General features: G+C 50.1%; 8 protein-coding genes across 8 annotated transcripts; 4 read left to right on the top strand and 4 right to left on the bottom strand.

Moving 5' to 3' along the window:
• Window positions 1-222: 222 nt before the first annotated feature.
• Window positions 223-1,959, bottom strand: N7503_001101 (tetratricopeptide repeat protein; the record flags this gene model as incomplete). The annotated part of the gene is made up of 1 exon (XM_057060662.1): window positions 223-1,959. One exon carries the CDS (start codon window positions 1,957-1,959, stop codon window positions 223-225), a length of 1,737 nt encoding a protein of 578 aa, XP_056927585.1.
• Window positions 1,960-2,476: 517 nt separating this feature from the next.
• On the bottom strand, window positions 2,477-3,895 carry N7503_001100 (mitochondrial 37S ribosomal protein bS1m; the record flags this gene model as incomplete). Its single annotated transcript, XM_057060661.1, has 1 exon — window positions 2,477-3,895. The coding sequence occupies one exon, from the start codon at window positions 3,893-3,895 to the stop codon at window positions 2,477-2,479; it is 1,419 nt and encodes a 472-aa protein (XP_056927584.1).
• Window positions 3,896-4,152: 257 nt separating this feature from the next.
• On the bottom strand, window positions 4,153-5,392 carry N7503_001099 (SDR family oxidoreductase; the record flags this gene model as incomplete). The annotated part of the gene is made up of 5 exons (XM_057060660.1): window positions 4,153-4,659; window positions 4,724-5,014; window positions 5,075-5,207; window positions 5,263-5,314; window positions 5,371-5,392. The coding sequence occupies 5 exons, from the start codon at window positions 5,390-5,392 to the stop codon at window positions 4,153-4,155; spliced, it is 1,005 nt and encodes a 334-aa protein (XP_056927583.1).
• A 1,173-nt stretch (window positions 5,393-6,565) lies between these two features.
• On the top strand, window positions 6,566-13,851 carry tor (putative TOR pathway phosphatidylinositol 3-kinase TorA; the record flags this gene model as incomplete). Its single annotated transcript, XM_057060659.1, has 3 exons — window positions 6,566-6,692; window positions 6,758-13,392; window positions 13,462-13,851. 3 exons carry the CDS (start codon window positions 6,566-6,568, stop codon window positions 13,849-13,851), a joined length of 7,152 nt encoding a protein of 2,383 aa, XP_056927582.1.
• Window positions 13,852-14,347: 496 nt separating this feature from the next.
• Window positions 14,348-16,115, top strand: N7503_001097 (uncharacterized protein; the record flags this gene model as incomplete). Its single annotated transcript, XM_057060658.1, has 4 exons — window positions 14,348-14,667; window positions 14,725-15,154; window positions 15,206-15,342; window positions 15,395-16,115. 4 exons carry the CDS (start codon window positions 14,348-14,350, stop codon window positions 16,113-16,115), a joined length of 1,608 nt encoding a protein of 535 aa, XP_056927581.1.
• Window positions 16,116-16,135: 20 nt separating this feature from the next.
• N7503_001096 (putative NAD binding Rossmann fold oxidoreductase) lies at window positions 16,136-17,481 on the top strand (the record flags this gene model as incomplete). Its single annotated transcript, XM_057060657.1, has 2 exons — window positions 16,136-16,674; window positions 16,741-17,481. Exons 1-2 carry the CDS (start codon window positions 16,351-16,353, stop codon window positions 17,479-17,481), a joined length of 1,065 nt encoding a protein of 354 aa, XP_056927580.1. The 5' UTR covers window positions 16,136-16,350.
• A 1,745-nt stretch (window positions 17,482-19,226) lies between these two features.
• On the bottom strand, window positions 19,227-20,189 carry N7503_001095 (inositol oxygenase; the record flags this gene model as incomplete). The annotated part of the gene is made up of 1 exon (XM_057060656.1): window positions 19,227-20,189. The coding sequence occupies one exon, from the start codon at window positions 20,187-20,189 to the stop codon at window positions 19,227-19,229; it is 963 nt and encodes a 320-aa protein (XP_056927579.1).
• Window positions 20,190-20,997: 808 nt separating this feature from the next.
• On the top strand, window positions 20,998-22,079 carry N7503_001094 (putative glycerol dehydrogenase; the record flags this gene model as incomplete). Its single annotated transcript, XM_057060655.1, has 3 exons — window positions 20,998-21,382; window positions 21,439-21,819; window positions 21,880-22,079. Coding segments are annotated over 3 exons (966 nt in total), but the record flags the coding sequence as incomplete, so codon positions are not given.
• Window positions 22,080-23,098: the final 1,019 nt, after the last annotated feature.

Here is a 23,098-nt window from a genome sequence, read left to right as displayed (position 1 = left end):
TTCCTCTCTACTGTTAAAAGGGCATCGTATAAGAACTGTTAGGTAGCGAACTCATAAGCAAGTGCTTTCGTGTGAAACGAACAATGCAATTGATGCCATTCATGTTTCTGTGGCAGAAAATATCTCGTCGATATCAAAAACTTGCATGCCAAATAATAAAAGAAGGCTATTGTCGCTCAGTAATTACCGACATGTGTATCATCAATCGAGTTTCTTCGTGCTTCAGTGACAGCTCTTGCTGATGGAGCACGTATCAAGGACCTGCGGCGCCTCGGAATTATCCAGGCGACAGAAGCAAGACGACCTGATAGGAACATCTGCTACAGCAAGGGCCAACTTAACCGACTGTTCAATCACAGCCGCCTCTTCCAATCTTCCCAGGCGAGTCAAACACTCATGATACCCCTTAAGTGACCAAACATTGTTAGGGTGCCGACGGGGCCGAATGATCGAATTGTCCAGCCCCAGATCGGCACGATACGTCTTCGCCGCTTCTTGCAGATGACCTTGTTCCATCAGCAAAGCAGCATATGCGTGCCGAACAGGCTGCATCCACGACCAAGGCTCGCTATAAGGCAATTCGTCTTCGAGGTCGATAGCACGGCGGAGAGCGGCAAATGCATTGTTATAGCTAGCGCAGCGGTATTGAATTTCTCCTTCCAGCATGGCTGCAGCTACCTTGAGTACATCGACCATTTTGCCGTTGTACGCACGCCGAGACTGCGGCACTCGTGTCCACGCTTCGTGGAAGTCATCCTGTTCTTTCATGGCTCCATCCACGTCTCCCAGGGCGGCAAGTGCTATCCCTCTGGCATAATGGACGATAGCGGTGGTGCTCGAATATAGTACCTTGTCTTTTGGTAGCTCTTTGGCCTTGAGTTCCTCCCACATACCGAAGCGCACCATTACATGGATACCAACAGACATAAATTGCTCTAACCAGTCAGCCATCGGCGGGGACTGTATTCGAAGGACTTCTTCAGGGACTGTTGATTCCATGCGAGTGACCGCATCGAGAGCAGTTTTTGATTTGCCAGCAAACATAGCCGCATAGACCAAAGAATGATAGTTGTGCATGCGGTAGAATGTATAGAAATTCTTCGCACCTGATCTTCGGAAATATTTCTCGTCCACAATGGTTGCTTTGGAATTCGAGGCGATTGAGCGCCGCCAATCACCGATTAAGATATCCAGGTGTGTGGGCATGTGGTTGACGTGTCCGGCCTCGGGGACAAGCTCACGCAGATGGTCAGCGACGTTGATGCCTAGCTCCGGGGTGGGTGACATCTCAATGAAGTGTATATACAAATGGAGAAGTCCAGGATTCAAATATGCACCATCCTGTTCTTGTGCCAGCGCTCGATCTAACACAGCCTTTACCTCCATGGTTGGGGCCCTCGGATTTGGTTTGCCTGTGAACAAGTCCCACAGGGCCCAGGGGGCCATATTCATCAATGAATCGGCATATAGAGTAGCAACGTTCAAATCTTGACCGAATTCATCATAAACTGGTTTCATGGCGCTGGCATATGCTTTATTGACGGCGTGGTAATCAGTCTCGGGCCGATCCGTCGGAAAGCGCGATTGTATTGCCTCAATTAGACCTTGCTCAAATGAATTTGCCCTTGTAACGAGCTCTTTTGCAGCACGAGATGCCTTGTAGCCTAGTTTGACGGATGTATGGAGATCACCGCGGTCGAATTTATTCCACGCTTTGTTATAGTTTGGTCCAACGGCATAGGCGATGCCCCAGTACGCCATCGCACACGCAGGGTCATGCGCAGCGGCCTGTTTGAAGCAATAGGCGCCTTCTGCATGGTTGAAGGAATAGACCCAAATAAGGCCTCGGTTGAACCAAGTCTGGGCGTCGACACTAGTGGTGGTGATGGGACAGCCAAATGAGCCTAGATTATAGTACTCATCGCTGGCAGAGACAGGCGAGACAATATCTTGAGCCATGGTGGTTTTCGCTTCCAGAGAGAAACGAATAATGAAGACTAACAACTAATGCCGGAAACCGCGAACATAAAGTATTTACCTAGTCGTGGACTCGTGGCTTTAATAGGTTGATTGTACACATAAATGTATAATTTACGAGGAGATCACGTCACAGAACGACCTAGTCCGCCACTTGTGGTGTCACTTGATCAAACACCGTAATGCACAAATCAGACGCCGGAGATGGAGACACCGAGCTCGGGACAATTCGGTAAAGCATAACCCTGGAGTCTTCCAACATTGAGGATGTTTGTCTCCAGATGTGTTGTGTGGTAAGGGGACATGGCTTTCCAGGTAGGCTCGTCATCCTTCGCATAGATAACAACACAAATTCAATATGTACCATTGAGATAAAAAACATAAGATTGATGCATCGGATTTATATCACATGTTTAAAAAGGATAATGAAAATAGCTTTACACAAGCACCAGATCTAATCGTACAATTCGCAGCAAATTTCGCTCATCTTCCACTCCATTTATTGCTTTGAGCTCAAGTTCTGCATGAGGCTGCGGGCAACATCCTCAGTGGCTTGCTTGGGCTTCCGTTGCTTATAATCGCGCGAGGGTCTGAAACGCGCCTGGTTGAGATCTCTGTCCAATCGTGGGACAAAGCGAGCATCGCGGCGGGCAGCTGATGAAATGCTGGTGGCACTCTCCTTCTGCAAGTCTTCAATTCCGTATGGTGCCTTTGCAGTGGCACTTGCGCGGTAGGAGTACAGGCCGATGCGGCCCTTGGAGTCGACAGAGGCTCGGATCGGAGTAACATAGTATTTAGCACCTCCCGGGATGGTGGAGTCGAAGGAAGTCAAACCAGATGGAGTTCCTTGGTCAACGAATGTCATGGCGTTCAAATCTTCCACGGCAATACCACCAACACCAGCAATAGCCTTGGACGACTGGCCCTTGAAACGACCCTTGGGTCGCAAGATACGGGCCTGGACCGGACGCTGGTAGGCTTGCGGGCCGTGTTGAGGGTGATTGTATGTGAGAGCATGGGATCGGGTGTATGAGAGACCGGCGGAGGGGTGTGTCATGGGGGGACCGCTGACGGCGTATTCGGCGGCAGACAGCTGGGTTCCGGGGGACTGGTAGTATTTCTGTCCAATTCGCTCGCTGGGGACAGCAGGGGGCGACGGAAGATCAAGCAATTCAAAGACGGCGGGGCCGAGGGCAAATGGATCCTCACGCAAAGACTTGACGTGTGCCTGGAACTCCTCGTCGGTGACCTTGACGGGTGCAAGGCCCTCCAAATCACCTCCGTTGTCCTGAGCTTGTTTCCGGGCCTCCGCAAAGAGCTTGGCCTCCAATCGCTCGCGCAATTTCTGCAGCAAGTCGGGCTTCTGTCTCCGCACTTGTTTAAGATAGGCTTGGAACTCAGCCTCAGTCTGTCCAACCAACCAAGGCCCAGCGTGTCTGAATTGTTTGGAACCAGGTACCTCACGCCCCTTACTAGTCTCTGTATTGTCGACATGTGTCTCGAACGGGCTCTGGTGACGGGGAACAATGCTGGTCGCATAATTGACCTTGGAGGGAAGAGACATTGGCATGTGCAATTCTTGGAACTTCTCCAGGGTCATGGTGTGATCGGCCGCGGATTCAAAGTCGGTGACATGTTCGTAGGTATCGAGAGCCTGGATTCGAACAACTGGTCTAGCGGACTTGTCGGAAGTGGCCTTGGCCGGAAGTGGACGCTTCAGACCCCAATCGCCCCGAGCGAGTGATTTGGGCGGCGTGACGATGGCGGCTCGGATGGGGTGAGGGAGTGTTGCGGTGTTCGACTCGAATACGGACCTCGAGGATGGCGGGTCTTGTGTGGTTTTCAAGGCTTGTGGAAGTGCAAACAAACGGGACTTCCGTAGAAGATTCGCCGTGGGCGAAATCCGAGCGGTCGCCATCTTTGCTCAATGTCACGATGCAATGGAGCTGAACGGAGATCGCGCAAGAAAAGTTGACCGGCTCACGGGCCATGCGGTACGGCCGACTACAGAGACCTAACACGCAGCTATCAATATCTCCACACTTAGTCTACACGTACTCCGCTCGACCAGATTCTAGGTTCTTTCACCAATTGACGGATTCCAAACTTTATACTATTCTATCTATAATTTAGATCTGACTCATGACATGAAAGACATGAGTAAATAGACTATATTCAAGCACCAACATCCAATAGAGACTCGGCTGTGTCCGAGATCGTCTGCTTAAAAGGCCGATAGTTCAGCCCCAAGACTTCCCGGGACTTGCTGTTGTCAAACTCGAAAATGTTACTGGGGAAGTCGTCCGCCACATCTGGAGAAGGAAGCTTTGACTCCAGCTTAGGGTGTGCCTCACGAATGGCGTCGACAGCTCGCTTGTTAGAGAAATATCCAGCCACGACGAAGAATCTCTGGCCACCTGCCTCAGCGACCTCAATGGCCTTGACGTGTGCTAGTGCAACATCACGAACATCTACCCAAAGGAAGGTTCCTGTCGGAGGAATCTTCTCTTTAAACTTCCCTTGAATAATATCCCGCACCCGCTGGTTCGAAGTGTTGATAGCCTCCAGAGAGTTCAAGTAATGAACAATGGGACCGAAAACCAATGGTGGATTGATGGTTGCAATGTCGAAGTTGGGCTTCTCCTTTTCAACAAAATCCCATGCTGCTTTCTCGGCAAAGGTCTTTACAAGGGGATGTGTTAGCTGGGGTACCGTTATTACTATGGTGTGGGTATCATATTCTCACCTTGCTGGCCCGATAGACTTGTGAATGATCCATAGCCTCGTCCCATGTTACAGGGTTCCATTCTTTTTCACTATAAACTTTCGGATGTTGTTTGCTATTCACAATGGCCGCGAATGATGATGTGACCACAACTCGCTTCACTGAGGGTGCGTAGGCTTTGATAGCTTTGAGAATACCGGTAGTCCCCTTAATGGCGGGATCCAAGAAGTCCTTCACGGGATCGTTGACGTTAAAGTGGAAAGGCGATGCCGTGTGGAGAACATAATCAAATGGCGGGTTCGACTTGACAGCCTGTATTGAACGAATTAGCTTGATTGGGGTCAAGACGAGTATTAATTTGGAGCCAATTACCTCGTCAAATGCTCCATCCTGGGCAACATCCTTGACAATAACATAGGAAAGCTTTTCCTTGGGCGTGTCTGGGTGGGCGTCAAGAATGCGCTTAGCCTTCTCCTCCGACCGAACGGTCACCACGGTATCGAAACTAGTAAGTGGATACAGTCAGCGAGGGCTATGAATTTCTGGCGTTCAATTCATACCCATGTTGCAAAAGGATATCAACGATGTGAGCGGCGATAAAGCCACTGCCGCCTATTTGGTAGATGATTAGATGGATTCATGGAGGAACGGGTCCAAGACTGCCATACCAGTGAGTAGAACTTTGACCATTTTGACAATCTTTGATTATTAGGTTGTTGGAATTGTATCAGTGGAGGATGAAACGCTTTGGAGGACCCGGGAAATCGCCCTTGCTTTATGGTTCTCCATACCCCTCGATCCCGTCATCGATCCCCACCATTGGTCCACTCTAGTTAGCTATCGGCGTCGTCGATTACAAATGACATTATGCCTTTTACTGCCATTCTCTCCACCTCAAGGCGGGATTTAATCAATAAATCCGAGTAACTCCGTTATAGTTCAGACCTCTCATCTCTCTAAATAAACCCCGGGGGCGACCGGTCAGCACTAGATACTGAACGCCGGCAAATTAGCCGCGCATCCTATCAGAGGCTGGCTCTCGAATCAGGTTTCATGATTTGATGTCTTCCTGCAATTAATAATTTCAAATTTCAGCTTAATGACAAGTTTAAAACAAAAAGGCTGCTATGTGGAATCGGAAAGATAGTACGGAGTACCACCCGACCTGTTTGCGGATGATATTCCAAGCCGCTCGATATGTCACTTTTCTTGATATGTACAGAAAATCCTAGGACAGGCTAACCTTCGAAAGTACAATAGCCTCGAAAGACTCAGAAGTTGCAGGTCTGGGCAAGTTCCCCGCGTCATTGCGAGCGAACGTGCTGGATCTCTTGAAGCCGCTACATATATTCCCCGCAATTTACCTGCTACTGTACCATGTTGTGTATAATTAAGAACATAACCGCCCTTTAGTAAAGCCTCATACAATAACAACTAGGAGCAACAATTTAAGAAATTCATTTTTGGAGCGGCCATCCATAGGGTTATACGTATGTTCCTCGTACCTCAGGTACCTACCAAGGAGGAATGATTGCTTCAGACACGTATGGTCGACGGTGGTCTGATCAAACGCAAACGTGCACTCCGATTTGTTTCAATGCAAGATGCTTTCAAAATTGTTCCTTTTGAAGTTCATCAATCCGAATTTTTTCGAAGATTTCATCTTAACTTAACCCAATAATTAGTAAGTCAAGGGTTGATGAGAGTTGAACGTCAGGTGGTTAACCCGTGGTGGTCTGTGCGCCCGCCGGTCTTCAACCTGAGCCTCACACATGACCTTCCCTCACCATTACTGCGTCTTGCGCCTCTGCTTTTCCCATTTGGTAGGCTTCCAATGTCCACCTTGGGGTGCAGCTCGCAAATATGGCGCAAGCAGGCCCGATCACCGACGTGACTCAGAGGCTCTTTGTGGAGCTGAAGTCGAAGAACGAGGAGACCCGAGCCCGAGCTGCCTACGAGCTCTATGACAACGTCTTATCAGTCTCTCGAGGTAAGGCCCTCACTTGCACTCTTAAAAGTCCCCCTTGGATACAGCTGACCCTATTTTCATAACAGACTGGCCTTCCGAGAAGTTTGTTGAGTTTTACAATGCTGTTAGCCAAAGAATTGCCCAGCTGGTGGTAACCGGGAGCGATGCCAATGAGAGAATCGGTGGACTCCTTGCTCTAGACCGACTCATCGATTTTGACGGTGTGGACGCCGCCCAAAAGACCACCCGCTTTGCCAGTTACCTACGGAGTGCCCTTCGAAGCAATGACAGTGTGGTGTTGGTGTACGCTGCCCGATCGCTGGGCCGACTGGCTAAGCCGGGCGGGGCACTGACCGCGGAGCTGGTGGAAAGTGAGATTCAGTCCGCATTAGAATGGCTACAATCAGAACGCCAGGAGAGTCGACGATTCGCCGCGGTACTTGTTATTGGGGAGCTGGCAAAGGGTTCCCCCACACTCCTGTACGGCTTTGTCCCGCAGATATTCGAACTCATCTGGGTTGCACTTCGCGACCCGAAAGTCCTTATTCGAGAGACTGCGGCCGAGGCCGTGGGCGAGTGCTTTGAAATCATCGTAGCTCGAGATGCCCAAGTTCGCCAATCGTGGTTTGCTCGAATTTACGAAGAAGCCTTGCTAGGCTTGAAATCTCACAACGTCGACTGGATTCATGGATCTCTCTTGGTTATGAAAGCACTAATTCTGAAGGGTACCATGTTCATGAATGAGCACTACCGAAACGCCTGTGAGATCGTCCTACGTCTCAAAGACCACCGAGACCCCAAGATTCGTACCCAAGTCGTCCTTACCATCCCCATCCTCGCATCCTACGCCCCCACCGACTTCATCGAGATCTATCTACACCGTTTCATGATATACCTCCAAGCACAATTGAAGCGAGAAAAGGAACGGAATTCCGCTTTCATCGCCATTGGAAAGATTGCCAATGCGGTGGGACCTGCCATTGCCCAGTATTTGGACGGGATCATCATATACATTCGAGAGGGACTCGCAATGAAAGCGCGAAACCGAGCGGGCACCAAAGAGGCCCCTATGTTTGAGTGTATCAGTATGCTTTCTTTGGCAGTGGGACAAGCCCTCAGCAAATACATGGAGGCTTTATTAGACCCCATTTTTGCCTGCGGCTTAAGCAAGTCATTGACCCAGGCTTTGGTTGATATGGCTCACTACATCCCCCCGATCAAACCCATCATCCAAGAGAAATTGCTAGATATGCTCAGCATCATTCTTTGTGGGACACCATTCCGTCCACTGGGCTGTCCAGAAAACCGCCTTCCTCCCATGCCGTCATTCGCAAAGGATTTTGCGCCCCAAGACCTGCAGTCTGATGCGGATATTGCATTGGCTCTTCACACTCTTGGCAGCTTCGACTTCTCAGGTCATATTTTGAACGAGTTCGTTCGGGATGTTGCCATCAATTACGTGGAAAATGACAATGCTGAGATTCGAAAGGCCTCGGCCCTCACATGCTGTCAACTGTTCGTCCACGATCCAATTATCAACCAGACTAGTGGTCATTCTATCCAAGTAGTCAGTGAAGTCATCGACAAGCTACTGACGGTGGGTGTTGGTGATTCGGATCCTGAAATTCGGCGTACGGTCTTATGGTCGTTAGACGCGAAATTCGATCGACACCTGGCACGACCGGAGAACATCCGGTGCTTGTTCCTCGCTGTGAACGATGAAGTGTTTGAAGTCAAGGAAGCTGCCATCTGCATCATTGGACGTCTTTCCAGTGTGAACCCAGCTTACGTCTTCCCGCCGTTGCGAAAGTTGCTGGTCAATCTCTTGACTGGACTGGGTTTTGCGAATACAGCCCGTCAGAAGGAAGAGACCGCCCAGCTCATCAGTCTGTTCGTCTCGAATGCGACTAAGTTAATCCGATCGTATGTGGACCCCATGGTGACAGCGCTGCTGCCAAAAGCTACAGATAGCAACCCCGGTGTTGCTGCTGTCACACTGAAGGCCGTTGGTGAGCTTGCCAATGTTGGCGGAAGTGAGATGAGACGGTATCTGCCCCAGATCATGCCAATAATTCTGGATTCGCTCCAAGATTTGTCCTCACATACAAAGCGAGAAGCTGCGCTGCGGACCTTAGGACAGCTCGCCAGTAATTCTGGTTACGTGATCGAGCCATACCTCGAATACCCTCACCTTCTCGATGTACTGATTAACATCACAAAGACTGAACAGACTGGGTCTCTCAGAAAGGAGACGATCAAACTAATCGGCGTTCTTGGAGCATTAGACCCCTACAAGTACCAACAGATCAGTGATGTCGAGCCTGATGTTCACCATATCAACGAAATCCAGAGTGTCTCGGATGTTGCCTTGATCATGCAAGGCTTGACACCGTCAAACGAGGAGTACTATCCAACCGTGGTCATCCATACTCTGCTGCAAAACATTCTGCGTGAGAACTCTTTGGTCCAGTACCACTCAGCCGTCATCGATGCACTTGTCACCATTTTCAAAACACTCGGCTTGAAATGCGTACCGTTCCTTGGGCAGATCATACCCGGCTTCATTGGGGTCATTCGAAGCTCTCCTACGAGCCGTCTCGAGTCCTACTTCAACCAGATGGCCATCCTGGTCAACATTGTGCGACAACACATCCGTGCTTTCCTCCCAGAAATCATTGAGGTTGTTCGTGAGTTCTGGGACACATCATACCAGGTGCAAGGTACCATTTTGTCTTTAGTCGAGGCTATCGCCAGGTCTTTGGAGGGAGAATTCCGAAAGTACCTAGCTGGTCTCGTTCCAGCAATGCTGGATACTCTCGAGAAAGACACAACACCCCGCCGTCAGCCATCAGAAAAGATTCTTCATGCTTTTCTGATATTTGGGTCTAGTGGCGAGGAGTACATGCATCTCATCATTCCTGCCATTGTGCGCCTCTTTGATGGAGCACAGCATCCTCAAAGCATCCGTAAATCTGCTATCGACAGCCTGACGAAGTTGTCCCGACAAGTCAACGTGTCAGACTTTGCATCCCTCATGGTGCATTCCCTTTCCCGCGTTGTGGCAGGCACCGACCGCGTATTGCGGCAAGCTGCTCTGGATTGCATCTGTGCTCTGATTTTCCAGCTTGGCCAGGATTTCACACATTACATACATCTTCTGAACAAGGTCCTCAAGCAACACCAAATTAGCCATGTCAATTACCAGATCTTGGTAACAAAGCTTCAGAAGGGAGACCCGCTTCCACAAGATCTCAACCCCGAAGAGAACTACGCGTTTCCGGTTGACGATACAAATTATGCAGAAATTGGACAAAAGAAGATGGTGGTGAACCAACAGCATTTGAAGAATGCATGGGATGCTGCGCAAAAGTCTACTCGTGAAGATTGGCAGGAATGGATCCGCCGATTCAGTGTAGAGCTTTTGAAAGAGTCGCCCTCTCCTGCACTGAGAGCATGTGCCAGCTTAGCTGGAATCTATCAGCCGCTGGCCCGAGATCTGTTCAATGCTGCCTTCGTGTCATGCTGGACTGAATTGTATGACCAATACCAAGAAGAGCTTGTTCGATCCATTGAAAAGGCGCTCACTTCGCCAAACATCTCACCGGAGATTCTGCAGATTCTGCTCAACTTGGCTGAGTTCATGGAGCATGATGACAAGGCCCTTCCCATCGACATTCGAACTCTTGGAAAGTATGCGGCCAAGTGCCACGCCTTTGCTAAGGCCCTTCATTACAAGGAACTAGAGTTTGAACAGGATCAGAATTCGGGTGCTGTTGAGGCTCTCATTACCATCAACAATCAACTTCAGCAGTCTGACGCTGCAATTGGTATCCTCCGCAAAGCACAAGCGTATCGTGACGTGGAGCTGAAAGAAACCTGGTTTGAAAAGCTTCAGCGATGGGATGAAGCTCTCGCGGCCTATAAGAGGCGCGAGAAGACGGATCCGGATTCCTTTGGTATCACCATGGGTAAGATGCGTTGTCTTCATGCTTTGGGCGAGTGGAAGGTCCTCTCAGACCTCGCTCAGGAGAAATGGAACCAAGCATCCTTGGAGCATCGTAGGGCCATTGCTCCACTCGCTGCAGCTGCCGCATGGGGTCGCCGGCAGTGGGAGCTGATGGATTCCTACCTCGGTGTCATGAAGGAGCAGTCTCCCGATCGATCGTTCTTCGGTGCCATTCTTGCTATCCACCGCAACCAGTTCGAGGAGGCCAACATGTATATCGAGAAGGCACGGAATGGACTGGACACTGAGCTTTCTGCCCTTCTTGGAGAGTCATACAATCGGGCTTATAATGTTGTCGTCCGCGTACAAATGCTGGCTGAGCTTGAGGAGATCATCACTTACAAGCAAAATGTTGGTGACCCTGAAAAACAGGAGGCCATGCGCCAGACTTGGAACCAGCGATTGCTGGGCTGCCAGCAGAATGTGGAGGTATGGCAGCGCATGCTCAAAGTCCGCGCACTCGTGACCGCGCCTCGCGAGAATCTGGATATGTCCATCAAGTTCGCCAATCTTTGCCGCAAATCGAACCGCATGGGTCTTGCGGAACGGTCTCTCGCCGCCCTAGAGACGGTGGTCACCGATGCCACTGGAACACACTCTATTGCTCCTCCTGAGGTCACATATGCCCGCCTGAAATTCAGCTGGGCGAATGGCCATCAACAAGAATCCCTTGAGATGCTGAAGGAATTCACATCTGGATTGAGTGATGATCTATCCAAGTTCAACACGCTTATGGTGTCTCACTCTGAACAAAACGCAATTAACGGTGTCAATGGCATCTCAGATCCGAGCCACCCTGATGCTATCAGTCTGCGTGAACGCATTGGAGACGTTGCCAAATTTCGAAAGCTCCTTTCCAAGAGTTATCTCCGACAGGGTGAATGGCAAACTGCCCTTCAAAAAGGCGACTGGAGACCAGAGTATGTCCGTGAGGTCCTCGGCGCCTATTCAGCAGCTACACAGTACAATCGTGATTCATACAAGGCTTGGCACTCTTGGGCCCTTGCCAACTTTGAAGTGGTCACGGCGATTGCCAACCAGGCAAGCCGTGATGGCAAACCAGCGCCGGTGCCAGGTCATATTGTCACGGAGCATGTCATTCCTGCCCTCCGTGGTTTCTTGCGATCTATCGCTTTATCCTCAACTTCCTCGCTGCAAGACACGTTGAGATTGCTCACCTTGTGGTTCACTCACGGAGGTGACCATGAAGTCAACACCGTCGTTACTGAAGGATTTACTACCGTTAACATTGATACCTGGCTTTCTGTGACACCTCAAATCATTGCCCGCATCAACCAGCCCAATGTCAGAGTTCGGGGCTCCGTCCACCGCTTGCTTGCTGAGGTGGGAAAGACACATCCTCAGGCCCTGGTGTACCCGTTGACTGTGGCCATGAAGTCTAATGTTGCCCGCCGCTCCCAGTCTGCTAGTAGCATCATGGAAAGTATGCGGCAGCACAGTGCCAAGCTGGTTGAACAGGCAGACCTTGTTAGTCATGAATTGATCAGAGTTGCTGTACTGTGGCACGAACTCTGGCATGAAGGTCTGGAGGAGGCGTCTCGTCTCTATTTCGGCGATCATAACGTGGAAGGCATGTTCGCAACCCTCGCACCTCTTCATGATATGCTGGACAAGGGCGCCGAGACGCTCCGTGAAGTCTCCTTCGCACAAGCCTTTGGCCGTGATCTCGCAGAAGCCAAACACTATTGTGTTCTCTACCGACAAACTGATGAGATTGGAGATTTGAACCAAGCGTGGGATCTCTACTACACTGTTTTCCGCAAGATCAGCAGGCAACTTCCACAGCTATCTATACTCGACCTCAAATATGTATCTCCCCGCCTCAAGGATTGCTCGGGCTTGGACTTGGCCGTGCCAGGAACATACCAGAGTGGTCGTCCAGTTATTTGCATCACGAGCTTCGATCCAATTCTGCATGTCCTTCAGACCAAGAAGAGACCACGACGGATGACACTCAAGGGCAACAATGGCTGCTCTTACATGTACGCACTCAAGGGTCACGAAGATATTCGACAGGATGAGAGAGTCATGCAGCTCTTCGGTCTGTGCAATACTCTTCTTGACAACGACGGCGAGAGCTTCAAGCGTCATCTTTCCGTCCAGCGTTTCCCTGCTATTCCTCTATCTCAGAGCTCTGGTCTGCTGGGCTGGGTGTGCAACAGTGACACATTGCACGCTCTCATCAAGGAGTATCGGGAAAGCCGTCGCATTCTGCTCAACATTGAGCACCGAATTATGCTTCAGATGGCGCCCGACTACGACAGCCTCACCCTCATGCAAAAGGTCGAGGTCTTTGGATATGCCATGGACAATACCACCGGCAAGGATCTCTACCGGGTCTTGTGGCTCAAGAGTAAGAGTTCCGAAGCCTGGCTTGAGCGGCGCACCAATTACACCAGATCCCTTGGTGTCATGTCAATGGTCGGCTATATCCTTGGCTTGGGTGACCGACATCCTTCAAACTTGTTACTGGATCGGGTCACTGGTCGGGTGGTTCACATCGATTTCGGCGACTGTTTCGAGGTCGCCATGCACCGCGAGAAATACCCCGAACGCGTTCCGTTCCGACTCACTCGGATGTTGACCTTTGCTATGGAGGTCAGTAACATCGAGGGAAGCTACCGTATCACTTGCGAGGCTGTCATGCGTGTCCTTCGAGAAAACAAGGACTCATTGATGGCAGTTTTGGAAGCTGTAAGTTCATTTCATACTGATTACGAAGGTGATAACGGAGGGATATCAGTTCTAACTCATACTCTATAGTTCATTCACGATCCCCTGATTAATTGGCGTCTTGGAGCTCAAGAATCTCCCGATCGCGTGTCTCTGACGGCGGAACGCCGCCAGTCGATTATCGAAGGCATTAATCTCGCGGATGGTGTGCAGCCAAGTAACTTTTCTCGTCACCGCCGACCCTCAATCCTGGAAGGCGGTATCCTCGATACTCAAGAAGGCGTCCCTGCCGAGGCTCGGGAGGCCCAGAATGCCCGCGCCGTCCAGGTGCTTGCTCGCGTGAAGGAGAAGCTGACTGGACGCGACTTCAAGCACTATGAAGAACTTAATATCACCGACCAGGTTGATAAGCTCCTTGCACAGGCCACCAATGTGGAGAATATTTGTCAGCACTGGATTGGATGGTGCAGCTTCTGGTGAGCTCGTGTTGCCGAGCTGGAGTTTGGTTTGTCTTGATGCGAAATGATTTATCTTACCTTTCTTGTGCTTTTTGTTTCTTTTGCTTGTAACTACAGTGACCCTGCTGCTTTTTGTTCCCATAACTCCTGTCTATTTGCCGCAGGCTTTTCACTGTTGACTTTGTTGCGGTCTGAGTCCATAATGTTCTCTGGACTGGTCGCGTCTATGTTTGTCGTATACAATAAACCGAGATATCCACTGTATTGAGATTCGAGTTCATTGATTATTCGTTGTAGTCAATATGCATCAGGCTGTAAATTAAGCACGTTCTATATTCATACGCTTTGATTATTCCGGTATATTTGCCATGTACGCTGAAGGTACTATTGGCCCCGTTCCCCAAGCCGAGGTCGGTCCACATGGCCCGTGTGTTCAAGCGGAGAACCTCTCCACCCCGGATCTCACCTTTTAATGTTTCAACCTTTCCTGATATTTGGGATTTGGGACCAGCTTCATCATGTCAGCCCCAGACTCCTCCCCAGGGGCCGCCGTGCCCGGTGCTGGGGATGTGAAAGATGTCAGCCCCGCTGTGCGCAACACCGTCCGACTGTGCCTCAGCGCGAAAGAGTACCGAGTCCTCTACGACATTGCCGTCAAACGCGCCCCAGCCCTGAAGAATAAATTGCCTTCATCTCTACGCGATGATCCCGCTGTTTTTGCGCGGAACCGCCATAGCCTGGCAGCCGTCCGCGCATCGTTTCGTGTCTTTGTTGGCTCGAGCGTCGCGTTGAAGCTGGTGGAGATGATCATGAGTCGGGTTAAAGGCAATGCGTTACAGTACGATAACCAAACCAAGCAACACTGGCAGTATATATCTAATGTATCGTGTTATAGGAAGAAACCTCGCACCCCCCTCATCCGCTCTCCGAATTTCCGCCTTTCCTTCTCTCTATCCCTCCTACTCCTCCTCCACCGTCTCCTATATCGCTTCCTCGTGAGACTGCGCGCGAATCTCGGTACTGATGATGCCCGTTCATTCCGTGAGCGAAATCCGCGGGTTTCGCGTGCGTTGACATCGCAGTATGCCCCCGCCATCGGAGCCAGTCTGGCGGGTTTTGCGTTGGGCGTTGCCCCGCAGGACCAGCTCCGGTTGACAGCTGCTATCTGGACCTCTACGCGCAGCTTGGAGTATTTGTTCAATGCGATGGATTCTAAGGGGTGGCTGGATGGTCGCCCATGGTGGTTCGGCAGCTGGCTGCTAATGCCGATATCGTGTGCACAGCTCTTCCATGCGTTTGTGTTTGATCGGGAGACTACCCCAGGCGTTCGTTGACCTCTTTTTAGCTTATGTGATGATGATGCTGATGTCTTATAGTGGTTTGGGAAGGTTATCCTAAGACTATCTCCCAGTTATATCCCCAGCCGACCGGAGTCGCTTCCTGTCAACGTCTCTTGGCCAGAGAAGGAGGAGATCGTGGACTCGCTTGCGTCTATTGCGGACCTGCGTTGGCCGTGAGTTAGATCACACCGGCTTGTCTCTTGTATATACTGACGTGATGTATAGGGCCTTTGTGTCTCCAATACTCCACCCGACCGATCCTAATACCTTGCCAGCAGCGGTCAAGTCCCTCTCCCCAATTACTGGGCCTGCGCATCCCTCGATCACGAGTCTATCATGCGCAGTTCTCCACCCGAGTCTGCCTAACTGCAGCACGGCATTTTTGCATCACATCTTGCACTCAGTGCCCCTGCTCGCCCGGTTCCTTACAACCATTACCCTGGCTCTGAGCATCCCCAAGTTCAAGAGCATCCTTGCACAGCCCGTTACATCTATCAATGCTATTTCCAAGAAGATCATCATGCTGACAATTGTCCTCTCTGCCGCCATTGGTTCCTCCTGGGGCAGCGTCTGTTTGTTCAACACAACACTCCCCCGATCAACGCTCCCCACCAAACGCTTCTTCCTGAGTGGTGCATTGGGTGGTCTTCCGTTTTTGCTCATGGGTAACAGCCGCAGCTTATTCACATATTTCTTCCGTGCGGCTCTGGACTCGGCCTGGAAGACCGGGATCAAGCGCAGACTGTGGAGGGGAGGACGTAGCGGTGAGCTAGCACTCTTTGTCATGTCTTGGGCGCTGATGGGCTCGATCCTGGAGGCGAACCCAGACGCAGTTCAAGGTGGCGGTCTGCGAAAGGGATTGACTTGGCTGCGGGGCGACGGATTTGCCGATCCCATTGAGATGGAGAAGCGCAAAGCTCGTCGCGCAAAGAAGACAGATGCGTGATGGTTCTTTAAACCCCCTCAATTGTTCATTTTACGACCCACAATATATCGGCTATGTCATAGGAACTCAGTTTCCGTGGTGAAAATGCCGAATTCCGGGGTTGCCCAAGGTTCCCACTCTCGATGTTCCACTTTCTCCACTTTTCGGATTTTGGCCTCCGCACTCCCTCGTAAATAGTTTTAACTCCAACAATCCCTGCCCATATCAACTCCTGTATATTGATTCTCTATCTACAATGGTTCAAAGACTCAAAATTGGTTGCGCCGGACTCGGTCGCATGGGCAAGCGTCATGCTCTGAACTTCCTCGAACGAACTCCCCGAGCCGAACTAGTCGCCGCCAGTTCGCCCGATCCCGTCGAGCTAGAATGGGCCAAGACACATCTCGAACCATTCGGTGTCCGTCTATACCAAGATTACGATGAGATGCTCAAGCAGGAAGGTCTCCAAGCAGTGGTAGTTGCATCAGCCACAGCTGTCCACGCTGAGCAAGCCATCAAGGCTATCAATGCGGAGAAGCACGTTCTCTGTGAGAAACCACTATCAACCAGTGTTGAAACGGTACGTATCATACACAACCGGCAACATCATAAACATAATAATCCTCAAACTAACTGACATCTTTAGTCCCAATCCGTCGTCGATGCCGCCTCCAAAAAACCCCATCTTAAAGTAATGTGCGGTTTCTCCCGCCGCTTCGACCTCTCCTATCGAGACGCGCACAAGAAGATGACAACCGGCCTAATCGGCACTCCCTCCGTCCTCCGCAGTCAAACCTGTGACAAACTTGACCCTTCCGGCTTTTTCGTCGCCTACGCCCAATACAGCGGTGGAATTTTCGTCGACTGCTCGATCCACGACATCGATCTGGCCCTCTGGTTCTTCGGTGCGAATAGTCAAATCAAGTCTGTCTCGGCAGTGGGTATCACGGCTGTCGAGCCCGATCTCCGCAAGCATAATGACCGCGATAATGCAGTGGGACTGGTGGAGTTCTTCGATGGCAAGATTGCTTATTTCTACGCTAGTCGGATGATGGCTGCGGGTCAGGAGGATACGACTGAGATTATTGGCACTAAGGGCAAAGTAGCCGTCAATGTTGTTCCACAGATGAATCTGGTGCAGCTTTCTGATGAGAAGGGTGTGCGAAGGGAGATTCCGCAGACATACTGGGATCGATTTGAGTTAGCTTTTGTCACAGAGGCTAATGAGTTTACGGCTGCTGTTTTGGAGAATCAGGAGCTGCCTTTCAAGTTAGAGGGTGCTGTGCAGGCGGTTCGGATTGGAGCTGCGTTGCAAGAGGCTATGATTACTGGAAAGAAAATCTTCTTTGATGAAAGTGGGAATCGGATTGAGAGTGCTCGTCTGTAGATTTTAGTCATAGGTAGAGCAAAAGGCCAACGTGAGCTATAATTTTAATAATTGTTAGCAAGACAGCAGACTATAGTTTCTACCAGGATGCAAGAGCCGAGCCAGGACAATAGTATAGCTGCTACCATAAGAATAGCTCCTAGAGGCAATCATGTTCCAAGACTATAAATACCTCTTTCCTTCGCTCTGCTCTTTTCCATTTCCCCAACTCAAGTCACCTCACCTCACTCCATATATCGACCGCCATCCTACCCTTCTACTATCAACTCCAGAAGGGGTGCGGGATGATTCAGGTCGCCTATTTATGCTGTCTTGTAAGGGAAAGTAGAGGCAGATATCATTTTCAGGTCACAGCACATGTTCATAGCAAATGATGCCTTAACCCCCGGTGGCCTGTTTATGTTGTTGCCTCAACAAAGCGGATTGACTGATCATGTTCTTCATGAGGGAAAGCAAATACAGAAGAGCCATTTCAAGTTTCGCTGAATCCAGATACCGAAACCGTTACCTCACAAGTGACGGAAAGCACTTAGGGTGTTGCATGTTCATCTTCACCAGATGGTAATTATATAACCTCATCTCTGGAAGAATGCCACCTCAAGATGAACTCAGGCTGTGTTGCTCACAGGTGGTTTTACCTCCCGCTGTGCCCAAAATGAAGCCAAAAGGATGAAGTCTGGCAGTCTCCAAGTATGTACTAATTTGCGTTCGTTCCATTCTCTTATGTTTCTTGAGGGATTTGCTAATTGATGGATATAGACTATGCGTGGGGGACTATGCATGGAAGGCCTCTCGTTCTACGTTTTTGCAGCGAAAACGATGCTGCGGGGTTTCTGGCTGCAATCCTATAGCCATGGCAGAGCAAAGCAGGTTCGTGGTGGGGTGGGTTTCGCGACATACAAATTTGAGTCGGTGGAATTCCAACCAGAATCCATAATGGTGCCTGACGCACTTGTTCGAGCCTATCGATCCTCACATGTGTGGAGACGCATTTTTTATTGGGTTTGATGAGATGTTGCATTTCCCAATGTACAGGATGGACATTCGGTTCATACTTGAGTATCTCGTCTCTTGAGACAATTCACTATAGCACCTTCAATTCAAGTGCGATGAGTACGAAGAACTGGCAGGTTGGCTTCAGACACTCCGAAAAGTGATCACAGAGCGGTTAAGAAGCTGGGAAAATCCCGCAGCCGTACCCGCAAAATGCATCGTTCGCCGACTCTATGATCCAGCGCCCTGTAAAGCGAAGTGGTACTCAGCGCAAATGCAATTAGCGCAACACTCGATTACAGGCCTAGCAAATCGAGTCAAAGCAGCAGTGAACAATCATTACGAGAGAATTTGCCGACTTCGACCACATCTCCGAGTCGTAGCAAACCAAACTGCAGGAGTGAACATCCATCTCCAGTTACAGACATACGATGTTTGTGTTAGCTATTCTGAGGATCAAAGAATATTTATGGCCCGCCTGGAATTGTTTTGATCAAGAAAAGACTTGATAGGAGTATCAGATGTATTTTGTCTCTAAGCGCTGAATTTATAACCATCAAAATATTGTATAGTACGAAGAGCAAATTTCGCTGTAAACATGTCTAGCAATTGCTAGATTTGATATTCATTCATGTCGTGCATGTATTTGTATAACGCTTCAAGACCAAAGAAAAATGGGAATCTCATAAAAAAACAAAACGAAATGACCAAGAAACATCTATCCAATTTAGGGGATTTTTTTTTGGTTTTTTTTACCAACGGACAACCTTGTTGGGGAAGTACTCATTAATGAGCTCCATGTAGTAAGGCTTCAGCTCCTCCGCACTGGGGATACCGTCACTCTTGCTGTACAGGTCGTAAGGGTTGAAAGCCTTGACAGCACGCAGCATCTCCTTGTCATGCTCATCCATCAGCTCGTGGTAAGCACCAGCGTTGTGCCAGGGGTAGAACGAGTGGTAACGGATCATAGCAAGAGCCTCATCAGGAAGGGTAGACTGCTCCTTGGCGATGTGGTAGAGGTACTCATCGTGACCCCAAGAGAGCATGACCTTGTCAAGACCACAGCCGGGGCTGTAGATACCGAACTTGGTATCGTAGATCTGGTGTCCGAAATCCTCGTTATCCTTGAAAGAGTCACGGCCGTAGACGATCCGCTCGTCAAAGGCACAGCCGACGGGGAAGGTATCACCGACAACATCCCACTGGCCCTGGGCGTTGTAGAAGAAGAGTAGCTTGCCCAGGTCGTGGATCAGACCGGTCAGTTGCATCCAGCGCGGCTTGCCGTCGCGGCGGATGGCCTCGGCGGACTGGAGGAGATGCTCGATCTGGGAGAGGCTGGTGTCCGGGTCGGACTCATCGATCAAGGTGTTGAGCTTCTCCATGGCCTCCCAGATGGTCATCTCGGCGCGGGTCTGGGTGTGGAACTCGTGGCGGGCCTTGAGGTTGTAGGCAACAGTCTGCTTGGTGTGCTGCTCCTTGTAGAAATTCTTGACGCGGTCGCAGGCGTCCTCGTACTGGCGGAATCCTGTCTTGTCCTTTGCCTTGTCGAATTCGGACTCCTCGTAGAGACCCTTCTCTTTGGCCTCTTGGGCCTTCTTCATGTTGACCTTTATGACGTTGACCTCATCGATGGCATCAGACATCTCTTCCAGAGCCTGGCCATCCCGCTTGGTGACAGCGGGAGGTGGGCTGTTCTCGATAGCGACTGGTGCCATTTTGTGTGTGTGAAGTATTCCTGACACTTGAGGATTACTTTGCAGTTTAGAAATGAACAGGGAAATGCGAGTATGTTGCAGACACTCGATCTTTTATAATCGAGAATGGGAAATGCAAGTCTTCTTATTTGCTTGAGAGAGAATGCTAAACCTGAATCTGGGGGAGTTCGAATCCATATATAGAATCATCGCCACAACTACGTAGCAAGTCGCATCTAGATTTCCGGGGCTATCACGGAGAACATTTCTCTTCGTAGAATTCGTTCCCCAGAGATCAGCCCATGATTTGCAGACATGTGTGGGTGTGCAGACCTCGTGGAGCATGGATCACGGATTCCAGAATCCGTGCCGACAAAGCCCTATGTAAGATTTGAAGGGCTCCACTGTTAGGTCACGTAATGGCGAATGATGATTGGCAGGTTTTAGGATCGTGGGGAACATGATGTCAGGCGGAACCAAAGTCGATGTAGCCCAGGATTCTGGTTTCCGGTACCTGCTGTATGCGTTGCTTTAGGCAGGCGGCGCCGAATCTTCCCCGCATCAGGTATCAGATTGATTTGCATACGCTGGAGATGAAGTAGCAGAAGTCTTCATGGTTTTAAAGGTCGAAACCGATGGAATTGGATGGACTCTGATTGATGGGAAAAACGCGGGGGTCTCGGGCAATGAATGGTTGACGGAGGAATAGCGGGGCAGATGAATGGTGGTTTGGCAACCCCGCGTGGGGGGTGCGACTCGGTTTAACTTTACCACGAGGAAACTACTTCTTCTTGCAATTTCGACTCTTTTTTCCTTTCCTTCTCTTTAGTTTAATCTTCATTTACAATACACAATGGCCGCTGCAGACATTCGCTTCAAGCTCAACACCGGTGCTGAGATCCCTGCCCTGGGTCTGGGAACATGGCAATCCGCCCCTGGAGAAGTCGCTCGCGCCGTGAGCCACGCCATCAAGGTCGGCTACCGCCACATTGACACTGCTCTGTGCTACGGCAACGAGCACGAGGTCGGCCAGGGTATCAAGGAGGCCATTGATGCCGGCATTGTCAAGCGCGAGGAGCTGTTCGTCACCACCAAGCTCTGGTGCTCCTACCACGCCCGTGTTGAGGAGGGTCTAGAGGAGAGTCTGAAGAACTTGGGTCTGGACTACCTGGACCTGTTCCTTATGCACTGGCCTTTGGCAATGAACCCCAAGGGTAAGAACTCAGAAAATGCCAATCAAGCTCTAGACTGCAGCTAACAAATCGCAAAGGCAACCACCCCATCTTCCCTAAGCTCCCCGATGGATCCCGGGATATTGACCACAGCCACTCCCACGTCACCACCTGGAAGAGCATGGAGAAGCTCGTTGGCAATGGCAAGGTCCGAGCCATCGGTGTCTCCAACTGCAGTGTTCCGTATCTGGAGGCGCTCCTGGCCGAGGCCACCGTCATCCCTGCCGTCAACCAGATCGAGAACCACCCATCTCTGCCCCAGCAGGAGATTGTTGACTTCTGCAACCAGAAGGGTATTCACATCACCGCTTACAGCCCTCTGGGCAGCACCGGTAGCCCGCTTTTCACTGCCGAGCCGATTGTGGCCGTTGCAGAGAAGCGTGGCGTCACCCCTGCTACTGTCCTGCTGAGCTGGCACAGTAAGCTGTCCTTTTCTCCTGTTATTCTAGGGCCACAAGTTGCTAACATGTTCTTTACAGTCGCCCGTGGTTCTTCGGTCCTTGCCAAGTCCGTCACTCCTTCCCGCATCGAGGCCAACCGCACCGACCTGATCAAGCTGGACGCCGAGGATGTCGCCACCATCAAGAAGTACTCCGATTCTCTGGCAGCCACCAAGTCCTTCACACGTTACGTTTTCCCTCCCTTCGGCAAGGACTTCGGTTTCCCCGATAAGCAGTAAATGTTTTCTGTATAGATGAGACGTGACTGTATATAGAAATGACTGATGACACCTTGGGCGGGCAATGTACCTGTGAAATAAAAATATCATGAATAATCTGTCAGATTTCATTGAATCCTATCCTCCATGCAAATGCCTCTATGATAATGTCTAGATCAATCCGGTGGTAATTGCAAGGAGTAACCTTGGTAGAGCATCAAAGTGATTCAGGGAAAATTGCAATTTTTTATGAAACATGTTTGACTAAAGAGGTAAAAAAGCATGGCAGTTTCGGCATTTTGCCCCAGCACGGTCGGCCGGTTTCCCACCCCCCAGTAACATGAGCTGTTAAAGAAGACCGAAAATCACCACAGGCCAACACACATATCCCAAGTAAACTTGATCATGTATCGCTGCCAGGTACTGAAATCACTAGGCCAGCAGAGCTCATGTTTACAGCACTCCCAATTATTAGAATGTATCAGGGAACATACCTAGGTACTTTAACCTTTCCTCTTCTCGTTCTTTTCTAGAGACTACACATTGTAAAACGCCGCACTCCCAGGCCTAAAATAAGCAAGACCAACACTCCTGTCATTTTCATACCCTACACTACCTCATTACCGACAGTGAGGCTATTCCCATTATCACATCTTGTAAACCAACATTATTCATAGGATGCCTCTGCTGATATGTTTTCCATGGGCAGAGGCGAGAAGATGATGGCTTCAATGATCAAGAAGGACGTCAGGGGGAAGGGGCGAAGACGAAGTCAAAGCACTTAATAACATCGATGATAAACTCGGACTTGATCTAACAGTCCCAATCTACAAGTCCAATTACGCATTCAAAGACCAGAAACATTTGAGACGGAACAACGTATCTTGGATTTTTGAGGTTTTTCACCTGTACAAACCAGCAAACGGTGATCAAATCCGTTGCTCACAAACCTTCAGCTATCGTACATGCCATCCCCTTTCCAGGAGACATAATATCTTGGATTTTCAGGTCCTTTCAACCCATTAAAATACACCGGCAAA

Source organism: Penicillium pulvis (assembly GCF_028828015.1).
Source record: "Penicillium pulvis strain IBT 33274 chromosome Unknown contig_10_segment0_segment0, whole genome shotgun sequence".
In the NCBI taxonomy this organism is placed as follows: domain Eukaryota; kingdom Fungi; phylum Ascomycota; class Eurotiomycetes; order Eurotiales; family Aspergillaceae; genus Penicillium; species Penicillium pulvis.
This window is presented reverse-complemented; position numbering and strand designations above follow the sequence as displayed.